A 19,623-nucleotide genomic window follows, 5' to 3' on the forward strand; every position below is an offset into this window, starting at 1 on the left:
AGTGATCAGAGAAACATAATGGAGAAGATCTTCCAAGGGAAAGATTATCGACTGTGTGATTGAATGCAGCAGTGATGGATAGTTTAGAAAGACAAGTGGACATTATAGAGAAGTTGACTATGAGATTTTGTAAAGTACATCATGGAATATGGAATTACTTGTAGAGGTCATAAAAATCTGTGACAACAACTGTGAGGTTGCTAAGAAATGGTCATGCTCAACAGAATCCAAGTCACACAGGTAAATGAAGAAGTGGGCAGCGATTCAATCAAGTCAGAAAAGAGAACTGATCACACTAAGGAGATGTGACCTCACAATGAGGATGGACAATCTGCCGCCTTCAACTGCATTCAGCTATATGTGACTCCAGATGCATTTAATATGGGCAACTCTTATATACTATCTGAAATCACTCAGCTGTATCAAACTGCTACAATGTCAAAAGAAAGGATTGAATATACACATCATAAACAACATTGGCAAACCCAGTTCTGAAGTCCTTCTTACCAACAACAGGAGGTTTGGGGAAGCTATCCACAAATTAGTCAAGCAACAGTATGTAATTCTTACAGAATTGTCTCTTACAGACAGAAAATCCCTGACACTGGATATGTCCTGTCCTACCAAATGAACATACTCGAGAAAGGTATCAACACGGTGGTGTATGGTTGACAAGGAGTTGGCTTGGGAGTCCTCAACATTGAATTTGGTCCCCAAGATATGTCATGAAATCAGGTCAAACAGAAGCAGAGAAACCTCCTCCTGATTACCACTGCCTCCTCACCACAATTACCACCTCAGCTTATGAATCAGTTAGTAATATTCCATGTCAAGAATACAGGATTTACTGTGGGTGAGAAATTTCAGTGTCCTTCACCAAGAGTGGCTAAGTGGCGCTAATACTAACTGAGCTCAGATGTAGTTACTACACTAGGTCTGTGGTAGATTATGAGAGATTCAAAAAAGGGAACTCGACATGGACTTACTGTCATCAAACTATCTGTCTATCCTCCATTGTGTTGATTGGTACTATTGCCGTGCTAAATGAAATAGATTTCAATGAGATCTAGCAATGCAAAATTGGCATACAAGAGGATTTCTGACCATGTGCTGCAGGAGCGGAATTGCAGTGAACCACAATCTGCAACCTCTTGGTCTGGCATGCTTTCCAACTTTACCCATTAGAATCAAGTCAGGGGACCAATTCTTGTTTAGTGAAGAGTGCAACAATGTATGTCAGAAAGAGCACCAGGGACATCTAAAATGAAGTCTCAAGCTGATGAAGCTCCAACACAGGACCACTTACACGCCAAACAGCAGGAGCAGTATGCAACAGACAGAGTGAAGTGATCCCACAACCAATAGATCAGAACTAAACTATGCAATATATTCAGCCACATCCAGCAGTGGACAATTAAACATTGCATTGGGGAAAGAGGAGAATCCACAAATATTCTTCCTTTCTTCAATTCTGGGGGAATCCAACAGATTCATGCAAAATCATTTGCAATTATCTTCAGTCAGAGTAACTGAGTGGATGGCCTATTGCCTTCTCCTTCTGAGGTCTCTAGCATTACAAATGTCAGTCTTCAAATAATTTAATCAACTTCATGCACCACTGAGAAACAACTGAATGCATAGGATACTGTCCAGGGCAGTACTAGAGGTCACCACCCTCCTGGAATTGTGGATGGGTATGACAGATGGGGGCAAAGTGACTAAAATATTACTGGATACACCTTGAGCAAAGTGAAAGCAGCAAATTGCAGTAGGGTACGCAGCTCTCAACCTTTGGGTACAATGGCAATGAGAAGCAAAGCCTTTCACAGGAAGTGCAGGGCTCCGGGTTTTCAGAGGGCAGAGAAAAGGGATGAGAGGCAGGACTTTAATGGAAACTATATCCTAGGCACAAAAGTTTTCATCAAAAAATACCCTTGAAATGACCAAGAACCAAGAGAGTGCAACTCTCCAGGGAGATGGTCAGACATGTGAGCCCTCATCACAAAAGAAGATCACCCTTTCAAGATAGATTGAAATCACCCTCACTCTGGCATCAGGTAGTCTGTATACCATTTACTATGTTTGAATTTAGTATGTAGGGTCTAGCAGAGATTGGAAAAAAGTGCTGGGCAGTTTAGCAGCATAAATAAGATTTGGGGAAGTTTATTCGGAAATATCTCCAACTGTTGTGTTTGAAAGGTTGTGAAATTATACTGGGACTTATAAAAAAGATACATTTTTCAGAAGCAGAGTTTGGAATAGTACTAACGCTTTATTTGCATCCTGATGATATTTGTTTAACTTGTTCAGAAGTTTCTCATATAGAGTTTCCGCCCGTTTCACAAGAGCTCTTATGAGTTCATCACAGTGCACCTCAAACATTCCCAGGCGAACAACCTAGAGCAAAGATTAAGGCAAGTACTCAAAATAAATAAGTATATTCGTTTAGCCACATGAAAAACACAATAGTGAGAAAAAGAGATTCTTTCATTATATGATCAGCTAGCTAGCTAGTTAATGCAGTAGTGTTAATACTACCCTTCAGTAATCAGTTATCAAATGTGGATTAAGATGCTTCATAAATGGAGTAATTAATAAAATGGAGTAATAGCTGTAACAATTAAAATGTATTTACAATAACACCTTATATAAACTACATAACTTATAATTTATCATTTAAACTTGAGCTAATAGGTACCTTTTGAGACTGATACTTAATTTCCTCTTTCAGTTTCAGGTACTTAATAATTTCCTGTGCATTCTCTTCAAAAGTATGTTCTTCATTCAGAAATTGCTCCACGTCCAAGTCAGCTTGTCTATTAATGAGCATAGTATATTTATCATACAGTTTGGTATGCTCTTGGGGTCCCAAACTTTCTTTGGCAATAATATCTTTCACTTTCTTTTTGTTTTCCTCTAGAATTTCGTCCAAGATTATTGGTTTCAGAGTGGTCTGAATACCAGACTATAAGGAAGAAAAAGGTAAAGCATTTCTTAGAAGTGCATAATAAGTAACTCCAATAATAACTGTATTTTGTGGGATACATGCTCCTGCAGCAATCTTAGTAGCATAGCAGAAGATTTATCAAACGCGGGGCAGAGGTACAGATTCCCATTTTCTGGATGATAATTTTAATAACTGACAAGGTAGGAGCCCCAAAGCCATTGAGTTTACATCTTTGTCCAGTGATGCAATGGGAAAAACCTTATTGGGGCTATGAGAGCTTAGCCTGCCAACAGGACAGCCACAAAAGTCCTGAATTCTCTTCTCAGGAGGACCTGCCAATCCACAAGCCAGTCAGTGTTAGAGCCACCTGGAAGCCTTCCTTCTGGATTTTCAATCCCACTGATGGATAACTCACCTTCCGAGACCAGTCAATCAGAAATCTGCAACTCATGTTCAGCAATTCTCACGTTCAGCAACTTTCATGCTCAGGATTGACTGGAGAGACTGTGGCTGCTGCTGAAAATACAGGTACTGGAGTCCTGTCACAGAGGGATCACAGAAGGATGCAGACCACAAGTGAGTAATGCAGGGAGAGGGAGGGGTTCAGTAGGCTCAGTAACATAAGCAGAGAGATGGCCTTCAACAGCTACAGACCTGAGTGTAGATGGGTTGAACAGTGGCAGCCTTATGAGGTCCATGAATAGTTAATAAGTGGCAACTTAAAGGCCTCATTTGGTAATCAGGCAGTATCTGGCTCCTCTTGCATACTTCAAAATGGAGATCCGGTCTAACCAGTATGTTCATTTCCAAGTATGACTGGGATCTTTATTTTTCTCTCTCAGAGTGGCCTTTCTGCCCAGAATTTAAGCAGGAAGGAGTCAGGGATCAGGTACATCATCATATTTCTTAATTACATACCTCCCAACCGACTGCCAAAGCAAGCAAACAGTCTGCCCAATTTGTCCTCCCATTAAATGAGACTTCATAGACAAGCAAAATAAATTGAGCGGTTTGGGCCCTCCTGCAGACCATTCAGCCTTAATTCTCCTCTGTATTACTGCCAAATTTCAGAAGAATTGGAAATAGATTTGAGCAGGTAAGCAAGATTTCCACTGATGCTGCCATTACCTTGGCAAGATATTGGATGTACTTATCCAAATGTGGGTATATTTAAGTGAAGAAAAAAATTAAGGTCAGGAAGTTCCTTGCAGTTAGTCCCACTCCTTTGACTTTGACAGAATTTTAGATTTTCATGTGCGAATGAGTATTCTGCTGCACTTCCAACAATGTTACTCGAGTAGGTTAGGATCAGTCCCATGAATTTCCAAGTCAATGATTTACACACACCCCATTTTCCATCATTATTGCCTGCATGTAGTATAATCTCAGATTTGTACAAATGAAGCATCCAGCATTACCGCAGTGAGTAAAGCAAGTTTAAAGGGCTACAAGAGAAGGGTTACAAAGTGTCATAAAGTTTTTGTTAACATTTTTATTTCAATATTTGTTTGGTGCTTTCTCATCTAGTTTACTACCTGCAAGTCTTCCAGGTTTAAGAATTTGCCCATCCTATAAAGATTAATATTAGTTTATTGTTAGTAATATCCTATCCTGGAAAAAGAGGAGGAATAGGGTAGAGGCCAAGTCAGCAAGGCATGCAGTTTCTGTATGCAGGCATCCTAACTACAGGATACATAAATCAAAGTTTTCCTAAATCCTAGTGACTCAGCAGCAGTGCTGGTTGAAGCTGTACATTGCAAAAGGTAGCTATCAATGACGTCTAGCACATGCTCAGTTGAACCTGTAGCTTATCCTTACTGCAGGCACTACTTTGCCAATCGATGCACAGGTCAACAGTGAATGTGTACCCAAGTAGTCATTCCAAGGTTTCTTGAATTACATCCAGAGCATTAATCAAATGTACACAAATGGACCAGGCATGTTACAGGTGCCTTCTTTGTACTGGAACTATTTCACCAACTTCCTTATCAATATGTCAAAGAAACTGTAATTTTTACCAAGTAGCAGGATTCCACAAAGTTTAAAGAGCCATTAATGACCTTCACCATTGAAATTAGACAAATGTAATGTTTTCACTCCTTGTTTGTTCATTTATTTGTCTGTTTATAAACAATGTAATCAAAAATTAATAGACAGATTTCAATGAAACTTGCAGCAAGCTAGAGTATGGCCAAGAAAGAACTGTTTAGGTTTTGGTAAGATTACATATCTGGATCAGCATCAATAGGATAGTGCAAATTCACCCTGTTTTAAAAGAATTGGAGCAGTCTTTCATGGAGAATATTGTGGATTGCCTCAGGTGGTTTGGTGGAATTTGCCACAGCTGTCAAAATATGAACAAAGATTTCACAGCAGGCTGCTGAATCGGAATGAGCCTAGAAGTCCTCAGTGAGCACATAGCAGCTTCATGTTTAGTCAACCAAGCAGTAACAACTTCTTTGTAGTGTCAGACATTACCATTTCAGTCAAGTTTGTTCTGTCTCCCATGTTTTTGTCAAGATTAAACTTATCCAATTGCCAGGCAATTGATTATCTGTACTGTTGCACTTTAATCAGGCAACAAAGTCACTCACTTACCAGTCTTCAAAGTACTAAACTAATCATATGGAAAAGACCAACTAGATCTTCAAGTCCACCCCACATAATGATGACTTCATCATCATGGCTAAACATTCCTTCCCAAACCAACCTCACACCCATCCCTGCAGCTGTATTGTTACGATGCTGCTCCTTTAATAAGATTATGTTGTCCTTTGTGATTTTTTTCAGATAAGTCGTAAAAGCAGCAACTCTGAAGGGTCTAGGTTTGAAGGGTTTTAGAGCCAGTTTGACTTTAGTTAACAGATACTGCCTCAGGCAAAAGATTTTCAAGCATAAGAAAAATGTATAATGAAAAGGGAATGGCCAGTTCTCCCAGTTTCTCTGGTTTGGTATGGTTTTAGCAAGTCAGTTTTGAGGCTGCTGGTGCAATAAACAGCTACCTGGAAGAAGGTGTTTCATGTTGAATCTCTCTGTGTCCCTCTCTCTCTCTCTCTCTCTCCTGTAAGACCCTGTGTTTGATTTTACCTTTTAGCTTTTGTGCCAAGTGGTGTTTATGGGGATTGTTGCAAGTATTCGGAACAACATCATTCAGTTGGGGTAATCTGATGAATTTTCAGATAGGTTGTTATTATATATTCTGTTCTCTTTTGTTTGTGTTTCATTCAGTAATCTTGTAAATAAATTCTGTTTTGTTTAAAACTAAGTGGTTTGACTTGTTGCATCATTCCTGGAATATCTGCTTTAAACTTGCTTAAAACAACTAGCAAAGTTAGGGTCTGGCTTGGTCCATAACACATTGGGGGCTCTTTGTGGGATTTATCCTATAGTTCCAAATTGGATTAGGGTTGTTGGACTCAAAGGCTAAGAGTGGCCAGTGTTACTGTCTTTTGTTCTGGGCGTTGAATTTGGTTGGTTTAAACTGTGCTTGGGATAGCAAAGGCTGTTTCAGACACCAAGTGTTTTCTGGGGATGGAAGAAGTGTCTTTGAGAGTTTTAAAAACGGTGATTAAGCCCAGGCTGCTGAAATTATCAGACAAGCTGGAGTTGGAATTGCCTCCTTCCATGAGGAAAGGAGAGATAATTACAGAAGTAGCTCAGCATTTAAATTTGCTGGAAATCAGAATCCTTAGAGATGGCTAAAGTTTAATTGAAAATGAAGCAGCTTGAGTTAGAGGCAAAAGACAAGGAAATGGCAACGGAAATGAAAAGGCTTGAATTACCATCTAAAGCAGAAAGAGAAGAGATAGAAAAGGAGAGAGGAAAGGAAGAAAGAGAGGGAGTTTGAACTTCAGAAATTGGCACTTAGATGCTTAAATATATTCATGCATTGCCTAAATTTGACGATAAGGATTATGGAATCATTTTTTTATCTCATTTGAAAAGGTGGCTAAACAAATGCAGTGGCCAATGACCATGTGGGTTTTGTTGATCCAAACAAAACTTGTAGGTAGAGCTAGTGAGATATTTGCATCATATCACAGGAGGTATCACAGGGGGGCATATGAGAAGGTGAAGAAAACCATCATGGAAACTTGTGCCAGAAGCCTACAGACAACGCTTCAGGAATCTAAGGATGGACCTGGTCAAACCTACATTGAATTTGAAAGGACCAAACAAAGTAATTTTGATTGGTGGATAAGAGCATTAAAAATAGAGCAAACCTATGAAATTCTTAGAGAGACAATTATTTTGGAGTTCAAAAATTCACTTCCTGAAATAGTGCGGACTCGTGGAGGAGCAGAGTTAAAACAGCAAGATTAGTAGCCCAAGTGGCTGATGATTATGAGTTGGTGCATAAATCAAAATTGGTTTCCAAAATCAATTTTAAGCTGGGAGGGACAGAAATTGGGGAAAAGAAAAATCCTCACGTGTAAAGGGAAAGGTAGATCTCGGTGAAGATCATAAGGATAGTTTACCACAGGGTAAAAAGGAAACCCTTGAAGGGGAAAGAGAAGTTAAAAGGTTCCAGTGTTTTTACACCAGTAAAATAGCCACATGAAATCACAGTGTTGGTGGGTTAGGAAAAACACTGGGAAGCCAATGTAGGAAAACAGGATAAGCCAATGAATTTTGTTGGAGTGGTAACTGAAAGAACAGTGGAAGCTAGAAAGCTGCACAAGAGTGGTTGATTAAGGAAGAAGTGCCAGATCTTCTAAAACCACATACCTGCAAAGGTAAAGTTTACTTGCATAGGAAGGTGCAGCAGCTAAAGAAGTTACAATATTAAGAGATACAAGATCCCCTAAATCAGTGATGTTGAAAGGTGAGAAAATATGAACCTCAGAAGAACTATTGCCAGAAAAGACACTAGTAATGGGAATTCATGATGAGACAAGAAATGCTCAATTATGTAGACTGAGGTTAGAGTGTCTAGTGAAGAGTGGAAAAGTTGTGGTAGGAGTACTGGACAGACTCTCAGCTCCAGGAATACAATTTGTCCTTCCTAATGATATAGCTGGTTAACAGGTCTGAATGCTGCCTACTGTGGTTGAAAAGCCAGTGGAAACTCAGGCAACTAAACTATTGCAGGACTCATATCCTGGGATTTTTCCAGACTGTGCAGTAATGAGGTCACAAAGCTACCAGTTGAAACAAGAGAGATCAAAGAGTATATATAAGAAAGTTGAAGTGGAATTAGCAGAGACCCTATTTAATCAGATGGTTCACACAAGCAGGAGGAGTTAGATGACATAGCAGACATCTTTACTCAGATAAATCAGCTCAGTTATAGCAGAAAGGTGAAAACTTAAAGCAGTTGTAGCAAAAGGCGTACACAGAAAAAAGAAACTAAATGTATCCCTGAATGTTCTTATCTTAAAAATTATGCCTTAATGAGGAAATAGAGACCAGCACATACTTAGGCATATGAGAAATGGGCAGAAGTTCATCAAGTCGTATTGCCAGTGAGTTATAGAAAGTAGGTGTTGCGGGTGGCACATGAGCTACCAGTAGAGGGTCATTTAGGGGTAAGAAAAACTCAAGCTAAAATACAAAATCATTTTTACTGGCCTGGACTACACAAAGATGTAGTTGAATTTTGTCAGACATGTCATAAATAACAGGTAATTGGAAAACTATAGGCAGTAACAAAACCCGTACCTTTAATATCTATTCCTGCATTTAAGGAACCTTTTAAGAGAGTCTTAATTAACTGTGTAGGACCCCTACCTAAAAAGTGGGAATCAGTATTCGTTAACAATAATGGATATGTCCACTAGGTTTCCAGAGGTTGTTCCATTATGCAATATCACAGCTAAAAGGATTGTAGAGGAGTTACTCAAATGTTTCACATTTGTCCTGTGACCTCTGACCTTGTCTCCCCCCGTCCAAAACCATAATTTCCACATCAGTTGCTTTAACTACAAATTCTCCACACGGAATTATAAAACATGGAAGTGATCTGTTTATATTATACTTACGCAATTAGTTTGAAAGAGCTGTCCAATAAATCCCACAACTCATTTTCTCCAGAACTATACAAATTAGTTCTCTTCAAATAATATCTTATTTACTTCCATAAGTTCCTATGAATTTGACTACACCATCCATTCAGGTATTGTATTTCAAATCACAATAACTATGTGAAATAATTTTCCCTCTCATTCTTATTTAAGTTATTTCAAATATATGACTTTTAATACCAACTCATTTGCCAAAGGAAACAGTTTTTTCCTCTTGCTGTATCAAAACCTCCCACCAATTTGAACACTTGAACTTTCCCTTAACCATTGTTGTTGTAAGGAGGACAATCTTAGTTTCTCCAATTTCTCCATATCAATGAACTCCTTTATCTTTATATCACCAGGCAGGAATGTTCCTTCCCAGTCAGGGAACACTTCAACGAACAAGGATATTCAGCCTCCAATCTTCAGGTAAGCTGTCCTCCAAGGTGACCTTCAAGATGCACACCAAAGCAGAATCGCCGAACAGAAACTGATAGCCAAGTTCTACATCTATGAGGATGGCCTTAACCATGATCTTGAGTTCATGTCATGCTACATGTGACCTCACTATACTTTCCATGTAAAATCTTCCTTACTGTTCTATTTTGACATGATCACCTTGATAATTTGTTATTATCCACCTTAATTAGTTTGTACAGTTTTTTGGATTAATTATTACTTTGGTTAGACCTGGTCATGCAAGTCTTATATCTATAATGCTATTCAAGCCATTTGGTTTGTCTCTCGCACCATCTTATTTTTAATTTTTCATAATTATGTCTCCGCCTTAATTAATTGGATTAGAGATCATCCCTTCACTTGCTATTCAGCTGTTGACAGTTTACTCACACCGCTTGACACTTCGATCACCAGCAAAGACATGTTATTCAGCCTGTCAACACTCCACTCACACCATTTGTACTATCTAATGGCACTCCTAATTACCTGGAATTATCATGCCATTATCTCTGCATATAAAGTGTGTCCCTGTGTGATTCCTTCCACTTCACCTGATGAAGGAGCAATGCTTTAAAAGCTTGTGGTTTCAAATAAACCTGTTGGACTAAAACCTAGTGTCATATGACTTCTGACTTTGTCCACCCCAGTCCAACACCAGCACTTTCACACCCAGAATTGAACACAAAAGTTCAGTTGATGCCAGACCAAGGACGTTTTCATGTTTTGAATGCCCTCCTTGTTTTTGCATTTAATGTCCCTGTTGAATAAGCAAATATACTTTCTCAACTGCCTTATCATGTTGCCTCAATATCTTCAAAAGTGTACGAATTTGCAACCCAAGGTCCCTCTGCTTTTTCAACTCCTGCAGTATCGTACCATTTAGATTTTACTACCTCTCTCTTTGTTTTTTTTCCAAACAGCATTTTACTGTTACTGACATTCAATAGCATTTTTCCTGTGTTTGCCCATTTTACCAGTCTTTCCATTTCCACATGAAGTTTGAAGCCACCCTAATCACTACTTACTGTGATACTTTGTATCATCTTCAAATTTCAAGTTTATAATCCCTATACCCAAGTCCAGACATTTATGCATGTCAAAAAGGTAATGGCCTTAATATTGGTCCTTGGAACGGATCACTGGAGTCAGAAAAACATTGATCCCTTGGTCATGAATCTTTAGGGATCTTAACACAACAAGATCTTTTAGCCTGTTAACACTTTTTAGAATAGTTCCCAACGACTTAAGCATTTGTTCTGCATTTGGTTCTACCAAGGCAGATAGTCCTACAATCATTTAAATTAAGTATTATTTCCATTGTGTAGCCCACTCCCTTAGCACATCTAAATCATTTTAGATTTAATTGCACTACTTCATTGGTTTAACACTGCCTCACATTTTGGTGCGATCTGCAAACTTATTCAGTATACTCCAGAAATAAGTGCCAAAATCTTAACAAAGTCACTGACGAGTGAACAAATTGGACCCATGCCTGTTAGGACACCAGGAGTTCAGGAATTTCCTTCTCTGTGCGTACGAAGAGGATTTTTTGTCTGTCAATGTCAGCCCCTTTAGTTAAATGGAGGGAACAAAAATTATATTAAAATTTATACAGAAAAATCTGTTTCTGGGTTAATCCGGAGCCCAGCAGCAGACAGGGCAACGTTTACCAGCATGTTCAACTGCTTCATGATGTTGGGCCTTTAATATGCAATTCAATGTTATAACATTCAACATTTGTACACTAATTTTGAGACATCCTTAGGACCTCGCAAATTTTGACCAACTCAACTGCAGAGGTTCCAAACATGTCATCCTCCACTCCACAGTCCAACTGTTTCCTTCTGTTTTCCAGATCAAGTAGAAGATAGTGGGTAAAACAAAATAGTACGGTGGATAAAGCAGCTGCTAACAGCTAAAATAATATTTTAGAAGTTGTGAAGAAAGCATCCTCTCAGCAGTTACTTTGTTTTTCTGTTACATATTCATTGAAACTAATTCCTATTCTTTCACTTCCATTTGTTTCTGTCCCTTAACCCATTTGTATTCCTGTACCATTGCTTCACCACCTCCACTTCAATTCCTTTCAACTGGTTGTCTTAACATTCTAAATTCTCCTCTATGCACTGAACCACCAATCAGCACATTCCCAACTTCCATCAATTCCCCCTTCCCCCAACCCAAAATATCTTCCCAGCCACAATAAAATGTGTAGCAAAAGACTTCTGATTCTGAATCAGTTTTTCTCCTTATCTACATAATTTTGTTTATTGTTCTAAAATCTTACCCTCACCAGCAAGATAAACCTATCCAGTTTAACTCATCGATTGTCAGCCTAAAACCTCAATTCTGAGAAATTTGAATTATTAAAAGCTCTTGATCAGATTCACTAGCTGTAGACTGGTATCCTTCCCCCCACTTAAGAGTTTTCAAACTGGCAGAATCTGAGGACAGCAAATATCTACATTACATTATAGCAGAAACAATATTGATTAAGTTAACCAATGTCAGCACACAGAATCCTAAACTAAAAATTCGAGGATATTATTACATGTTTGAGGCATTATGTGGGTTTAAGTGTGCAACTTGCTGATGACTATTCATTGTAAGAATCAATTCTAGATTACATTGCAGCAGTGAGTGAGGCACTGGCATCATTTAGTTCCCAGGCCTCAGTTAAATAGCTGAAGCCTAACTAATGTCTGACCTGGCCAATTACTGCCCAATCAGTCTACTCTCAATCATCAGTAAAGTGATGGACGGTCTCATTAACAATGCTATGAAACAGCACCTGCTCAGCAATAACCAGTTCACTGACGTCAAGTTTGGATTCTGCCAGGGACACTCAGCTCCTGACCTCATTACAACCTTGGCTCAAACATGGACAAAAGAACTAGATTCCAGAGGTGAGGCAAAAGTGACAGCCCTTGAGACCAAAGGCACATTTGAGCAAAGATAGCATCAAGGAGCCCTGGCAAAGCTGGAATTAATAGGTAATTGGGGGCCATCTGTCTGTTGGCTGGAGTCATACCTGGCACAAAGGAAAATGATTGTGATTATTGGAGGTCAGTCAATTCAGCTCCAGGAAATCTCTGCGTGAGGTCTTCAGGATAGTGCCCTAGGACCAACTTTATTTAGTTTCTTAGTCAATGACCTTCCCTTCATCATAAAGTAAAATGGGGGGATGTTCACCAATTATCTGGACCACATTCAGGCTTGGGTTGACAAGTGGCAAATAATATTCACACCACACACAATGTCAGGTAATGATCATCTTCAATAAGAAGCAACCTAACCACCACCCCTTGACATTCAATAGTTGCTACCATCACTGAATCCCCCACTATCAACATTCCGAAACAGAACTAATGTTTCAAGTCAGGTATGACTGTTGTGGTTCTCTTCGCCGAGCTGGAAGTTTTTGCTGCAAACGTTTCGTTCCCTGGCTAGGGAACATCATCAGTGCTATTGGAGCCTCCTGTGAAGCGCTGCTTTGATGTTTCTTCCGGTATTTATAGCGGTTTGTTCTTGCCGCTTCCGGGTGTCAGTTTCAGCTGTAGTAGTTTGTATGTGGGGTCCAGGTCGATGTGTCTGTTGATGGATGTTCTTGCCGTTTCCGGGTGTCAGTTTCAGCTAACAATCCGCATCCATGAACATCAGCTAGCCACAAAACGACACGACCAGCTATCCCTAGTAGCCATACACTCAGACAACCAGGAACATGAATTTGACTGGGAAAACACTACCATCATAGGACAAGCCAGACAGAGAACAGCCAGGGAATTCCTAGAGGCATGGCATTCATCCACAAACTCCATTAACAGACACATAGACCTGGACCCCATATACAAACCACTACAGGTGAAACTGACACCCGGAAACGGCAAGAACATCCATCAACAGACACATCGACCTGGACCCCACATACAAACTACTACAGCTGAAACTGACACCCGGAAGCGGCAACAACAAACCACTATAAATACCGGAAGAAACATCAAAGCAGCGCTTCACAGGAGGCTCCAATAGCACTGATGATGTTCCCTAGCCAGGGAACGAAACGTTTGCAGCAAAAACTTCCAGCTCGGCGAACAGAACCACAACAACGGACACCCGAGCTACAAATCTTCAACCAGACTTTAATCAGGTATGACTCTTTTTCAGAACTGATGAAGGCATACTGAACTTGAAACTTTAAATCTGCTTCTCTCTCCCCAGAAGCTGCCAGACATGTTGAGTTGCTCCAGCATTTTCTGTTTCAGATTTTCAGCATCACCAGTATTTTGTCTTTTTCAACCTCTGAGAAAAAATTGATTTCGAGTCATTCAAAACAATTATGAAAACGTGTAAGTTACCACTAAAAGGAGCTAAAATAAAAGTATTGCTGGAAGTGCATTAATTTTTCACATAAATCAAATGTAAACTTCACTTACCCATTCGGTGTACAGTTTTGTCTCAACTCTTGGCACCTTATTTGCAGTTGTCAGCATGACATCATAAACACTCAAGAATATTATTTCAAAATCTTTACATTCTGGTTCAAATTGAACATTGTTGTTTTTTAGAATTAGTCGCAAAATGAAACCTGGGTGTTCGTAAACACGTATGGAATCCTAGATATAAAATTCAAGAAATATACATTGAAATGAAAATATACCTCATTAGGTTTCACTTCCACTTCTTTAGCACTTTCTTGTCGTTAATAAAATCTGAATGGTGTGCATGCATAAAATAAGGATTTTCTTTAAGCATTTAATAATTGTATCCAAATAAAGATTTGCCAATGAGGAATTTGCTAAATCTATGCAGTCCATTACATACAATAATGTGGCAGGATATTATACTAAGCAATTAATCAGACTATATGCAGAAGGTTAAGTGGTACAATTTAACATTAAGTGCATTGCATTTCATCTTATGTTTTAAGTCAATGCAGCTATTGGCATACTGAGGTAAGGTATACCTCTGGTTGTGGGTGTCTGCACATACATTCTCTGTGAGGCTGCTTGATCTGTATCACTTAGAAAGATTATTCAATTCCTAAAGTACTATAACACTTAGAGTCATAGAGTCTTAGAGATGTACAGCATGGAAATAGACCCTTCGATCCAACCCGTCCATGCCGACCAGATATCCCAACCCAATCTAGTCCCACCTGCCAGCACTCGGCCCATATCCCTCCAAACCCTTCCTATTCATATACCCATCCAAATGCCTCTTAAATGTGCAAACGTACCAGCCTCCACCACATCCTCTGGCAGTCCTATCTTTACCCTCTGCGTGAAAAAGTTGCCCCTTAGGTCTTTTTTATATCTTTTCCCTCTCACCCTAAATCTATGCTCTCTAGTTCTGGACTCCCCCACCCCAGGGAAAATACTTTGTCCATTTATCCTATCCATGCCCCTCATAACTTTGTAAACCTCTGTAAGGTCACCCCTCAGCCTCTAACGGTCCAGGGAAAACAGCCCCAGCCTGTTCAGCCTCTCCCTGTAGCTCAGATCCTCCAACCCTGGCAACATCCTTGTAAATCTTTTCTGAACCCTTTCAAGTTTCACAACATCTTTCCGATAGGAAAGAGACCAGAATTGCACGCAATATTTCAACAGTGGCCTAATCAATGTCCTGTACAGCCGCAACATGACCTCCCAACTCCTGTACTCAATACTCTGACCAATAAAGGAAAGCATACCAAACGCTTTCTACACTATCCTATCTACCTGCGACTCCAAAGAGCTATGAACCTGCACTCCAAGGTCTCTTTGTTCAGCAACACTCCCTAGGACCTTACCATTTAGTGTAGAAGTCCTGTTTACATTATTACATTGTTGGTTCTTAAATATAACTCTCTAGAATAGTGTTTAAAGCTGTCCTCTATATTCTTAGCAAGGTCAAAGTCATGTAATAAATTGTACAGTATCATGATTAAAATGAACCTCATTATACCACATATGCCCCACCATCTCTCAACCCCCAGGTTTTGCTTTACCTTGCCTACAGTATTCAACTACTTACTTTTAATTACCTTCCTAACCTTTATAATCATTAACATAATTTTTACCATTATTTCTGTTATCACCATTACTATCACCTTTGTCTGTTCCTCTTCAAAGACCATGCCGAGGTAATTTATGATTTGTAGATGCTGGTGTTAGACTTGGAGGTAGGTGAGCACTTCGGGGACAGTGACCACAACTCGGTGACTTTTACTTTAGTGATGGAGAGGGATAATCGTGCGCCGCAGGGCAAGAGCTATAGCTGGGGGCAGGGAAATTATGATGCAGTGAGGCATGACTTAGGATGTGTGGATTGGAAAAACAGGCTTCAAGAGAAGAACACTAATGAGATGTGGGGATTGTTCAAGGAGCAGCTACTGCGTGTCCTCGATAGGTATGTACCAGTCAGGCATGGTGTAAAGGGCCTTGTGAGGCAGCCGTGGTTTAGTAAGGAATTGGAGTCCCTTGTGAAAGGGAAGAAGGCGGCATATGTAAAGATGAGGCGTGAAGGTTCAGTTGGGGCGATTGAGAGTTATAAGGTAGCCAGGAAGGAGCTAAAGAGGGAGCTAAGAGAAGCGAGAAGGGGACATGAAAAGTCTTTAGCTGGTAGGATTAGGGAAAACCCAAAGGCTTTCTATAGGTATGTCAAGAATAAAAGGATGACTAGGGTAGGTATCGGTCCAGTCAAGGATAGTAGTGGGAAGTTGTGTGTGGAGGCGGAGGAGATTGGAGAGACATTAAATCAGTACTTTTCATCAGTATTCACTCAGGAACAGGACACTGTTGCTGATGTGAATATGGAATCACAAATAATTAGAATGGATGCCCTGGAAATATGCAGGGAAGAGGTTTTGGGAATATTGGAAAGGATGAATATAGATAAGTCTCCTGGGCCTGATGGCATTTACCCCAGGATCCTATGGGAAGCTAGGGAGGAGATAGCAGAGCCATTGGCCTGGATTTTTATGTCGTCATTGTCAACGGGAATAGTACCAGAGGACTGGAGGATAGCGAATGTGGTCCCATTGTTCAAGAAAGGGAGTAGGGATAGCCCTAGTAACTATAGGCCAGTGAGTCTGACTTCAGTGGTGGGCAAAGTCTTAGAGAGAATGGTAAGGGATAAGATTTATGAACATCTGGGTAGGAATAACATGATCAGGGATAGCCAGCATGGTTTTGTGAAGGACAGGTCGTGCCTCACAAACCTTATTGAGTTCTTTGAGAAGGTGACTAAGGAAGTGGATGAGGGTAAAGCAGTAGATGTTGTGTATATGGATTTTAGTAAGGCGTTCGATAAGGTTCCCCATGGTAGGCTAATGCTAAAACTTCGGAGGTATGGCATTGAGGATACATTAGAGGTTTGGATTAGGAATTGGCTGGCTGGAAGGAGACAGAGGGTAGTAGTTGATGGATTATGTTCATCTTGGAGCGCAGTTACTAGCGGTGTACCACAAGGATCTGTTTTGGGACCATTGCTTTTTGTTATCTTTATAAATGATCTAGAGGAAGGACTTGAAAGCTGGGTAAGCAAGTTTGCGGATGACACAAAAGTCGGTGGAGTTGTGGATAGTGAGGAAGGAAGTGGTAGGTTACAGCGGGATATAGATAAGTTGCAGAGCTGGGCGGAAATGTGGCAAATGGAATTCAATGTAGCTAAGTGCGAAGTCGTTCACTTTGGTAGGAATAACAAGATGATGGATTACTGGGCTAATGGTAGGCTACTTGGTAGTGTGGATGAGCAGAGGGATCTTGGTGTCTATGTACACAGATCTCTGAAAGTTGCCACCCAGGTAAATAGTGCTGTGAGGAAGGCATATGGTGTACTGGGCTTTATTGGCAGAGGAATTGAGTTCCGGAGTCCTGAGGTCATGTTGCAGTTGTATAAGACTCTGGTGAGGCCTCATCTGGAGTATTGTGTGCAGTTTTGGTCGCCATACTATAGGAAGGATGTGGAAGCTTTAGAACGAGTGCAGAGGAGGTTTACCAGGATGTTGCCTGGAATGGTAGGAAAATCTTATGAGGAAAGGCTGAGGCACTTGGGGCTGTTCTCATTGGAGAAGAGAAGGTTCAGGGGAGATCTGATAGAAGTGTATAAGATGATTAGGGGTTTAGATAGGGTAGATACTAAGAACCTCTTACCGCTAATGGAGTCAGGTGTTACTAGGGGACATAGCTTTAAATTAAGGGGTGGTAGGTATAGGACAGATGTTAGGGGTAGATTCTTCACACAGCAGGTTGTGAGTTCATGGAATGCCCTGCCCGTATCAGTGGTGAACTCTCCTTCTTTATGGTCATTTAAGCGGGCATTGGATAGGCATTTGGAAGTTATTGGGCTAGTATAGGTTAGGTAGGATTCGGTCGGCGCAACATCGAGGGCCGAAGGGCCTGTACTGCGCTGTATCCTTCTATATGTTCTAAAGTTAAAAATCACACAATACCAGGTCATAGTCCAACAGGCTGGACTATAACCTGACTGGCTCTCAATGGCTGGCCCTGTCATTGAGTTCAGATCTAGGGCAATGGTGTTGCACTGTGTCTGGAATAATTGTGTCTAATGTAGTTGAAGTATAGCTGTCCCTTATTTTGTGATAATCATAGTGAGTGACACCTTTTGGCTTGAGCACAATCAATGCTTCCTTATTCCTTCTGACTATCCCCCAGGGATTAGGACAATGTAAAAGCTTATTCTTTCTCGTTGGTGCCCACTGCTTCTGACTTCCTGCCCCTTTTACTGACTTTAATATGGTCTGTAATTAATTTATCAATCAAAGCTCTGAACTCACAACATCCTACTGAACGATTTAAGTACATTACAAAGGCTTTCATTCAATCTCCCAAACACTGGTATCACTGATTAAATCTCATTCTTTCTCTCTTTAGGGGATAAATTATACATTGCATTTTTGTTAATGCATCATTCTGCTTGGTACTTCATTCCACACTTCTTCATACCAAAACATCAACTATTAGACCTTAAGTTTTCAAAAGGTGCTGTCTTTATTCACTGCTCCTTCACATGTAAGCCTAAAGCCAGTCTAAAGCGCTGAACTGTCTCTTCCAGAATTCTCACTTCTGATCTTGATTTGGGCCTTTCACATTACCAAATGGACGAGTTAGTAGCAAGATCTCAGTAAAGCTGCGATTCTGCAGACTACCACATGGTCTGTGGGTGGCACAGCGGCTCACAATGCCAGGGATCCGGGTTCGATTCTAGTCTCAGGGCGACTGTCTGTGTGGTGTTTGCACATTCTCTCTGTGGCTGCATGGATTTCCTGCGGGTGCTCTGATTTCCTTCCACATTCTAAAGATGTGCACATTAGGTGAACTGGCCATGCTAAATTGCTCATAGTGTTCAGGGAGGTTAAGGTTAGGTGCATTAGTCAGGGATAAATGTATGGTAATGGGGAATAGGTTTGGTGGGATACCCTTCAGAGGGTTAGTGTGGACTTGTTGGGCCAAAGGGCCTGTTTCCACACTGTAAGGATTCTATTAAAAGGATTGCGCCAAACATCTGAATGATGAGTACTTGGATTTTTCCATCTTACTGTCAAAGTTTTCTGATTCTATACTTTTCCTCTCCAAAGTATTGCCACTTTCTGCTTAGGCTTCAAAGACTTCATACTTTTTTTGTCTTGCCTTTCAGTCTTCTGCTCTCTAGCCCTGTAATCTTCTGCTGTCTCTTCCCAACCAGAATATCAAAATCTTCTGAGGTTTTGGTCTGATTTCAGAATCTTAGAACATAGAACATAACAACACAGTACAGGCCCTTCAGCCCTCAATGTTGCACCGACCTATCTATCCTACACTATTCCATTTTCATCCACATGTTTAAATACCTATAAAGCTGCCTAGCCTACTACTGTTGCAGGCAGGGCGTTCCACGGCCCTACTACTCTCTGAGTAAAGAGACTAGCTCTGACATCTGTCCTACATCTATCAACCCTTAATTTAAAGCTACGTCCCTCATACTAGCCATCAACCAAGAAAAAAAGGCTCTCACTGTCCAACCTATCTAACCCTCTGATTATCTTATATGTCTCAATTAAGTCACCTCTCAGCCTTCTTCTCTCTAATGAAAACAGCCTCAAGTTCCTCAGCCTTTCCTCATAAGACCTTCCCTCTATACCAGGCAACATCGTAGTAAATCGCCTCTGAACTCTGCAGTGACCAGAACTGTACGCAATACTACAAATGCAGCCTCAACAGAGTTTTGTACAGC

General features: G+C 40.4%; 1 protein-coding gene across 1 annotated transcript in view; it reads right to left on the bottom strand.

Moving 5' to 3' along the window:
* The window catches only part of dnah7 (dynein, axonemal, heavy chain 7), a 343,519-nt gene that overhangs the window by 303,897 nt on the left and 19,999 nt on the right, over window positions 1-19,623 (bottom strand). Inside the window, exons 7-9 of the mRNA XM_060828125.1 lie at window positions 13,845-14,024; window positions 2,699-2,965; window positions 2,270-2,397 (exon numbers count right to left, since the gene is read on the bottom strand). Of these exons, the coding sequence (XP_060684108.1) occupies window positions 2,270-2,397; window positions 2,699-2,965; window positions 13,845-14,024 (575 nt within the window). The remainder of the gene's footprint in view (window positions 1-2,269; window positions 2,398-2,698; window positions 2,966-13,844; window positions 14,025-19,623) is intronic.

Source organism: Hemiscyllium ocellatum, chromosome 7, assembly GCF_020745735.1.
Source record: "Hemiscyllium ocellatum isolate sHemOce1 chromosome 7, sHemOce1.pat.X.cur, whole genome shotgun sequence".
Classification (NCBI taxonomy): domain Eukaryota; kingdom Metazoa; phylum Chordata; class Chondrichthyes; order Orectolobiformes; family Hemiscylliidae; genus Hemiscyllium; species Hemiscyllium ocellatum.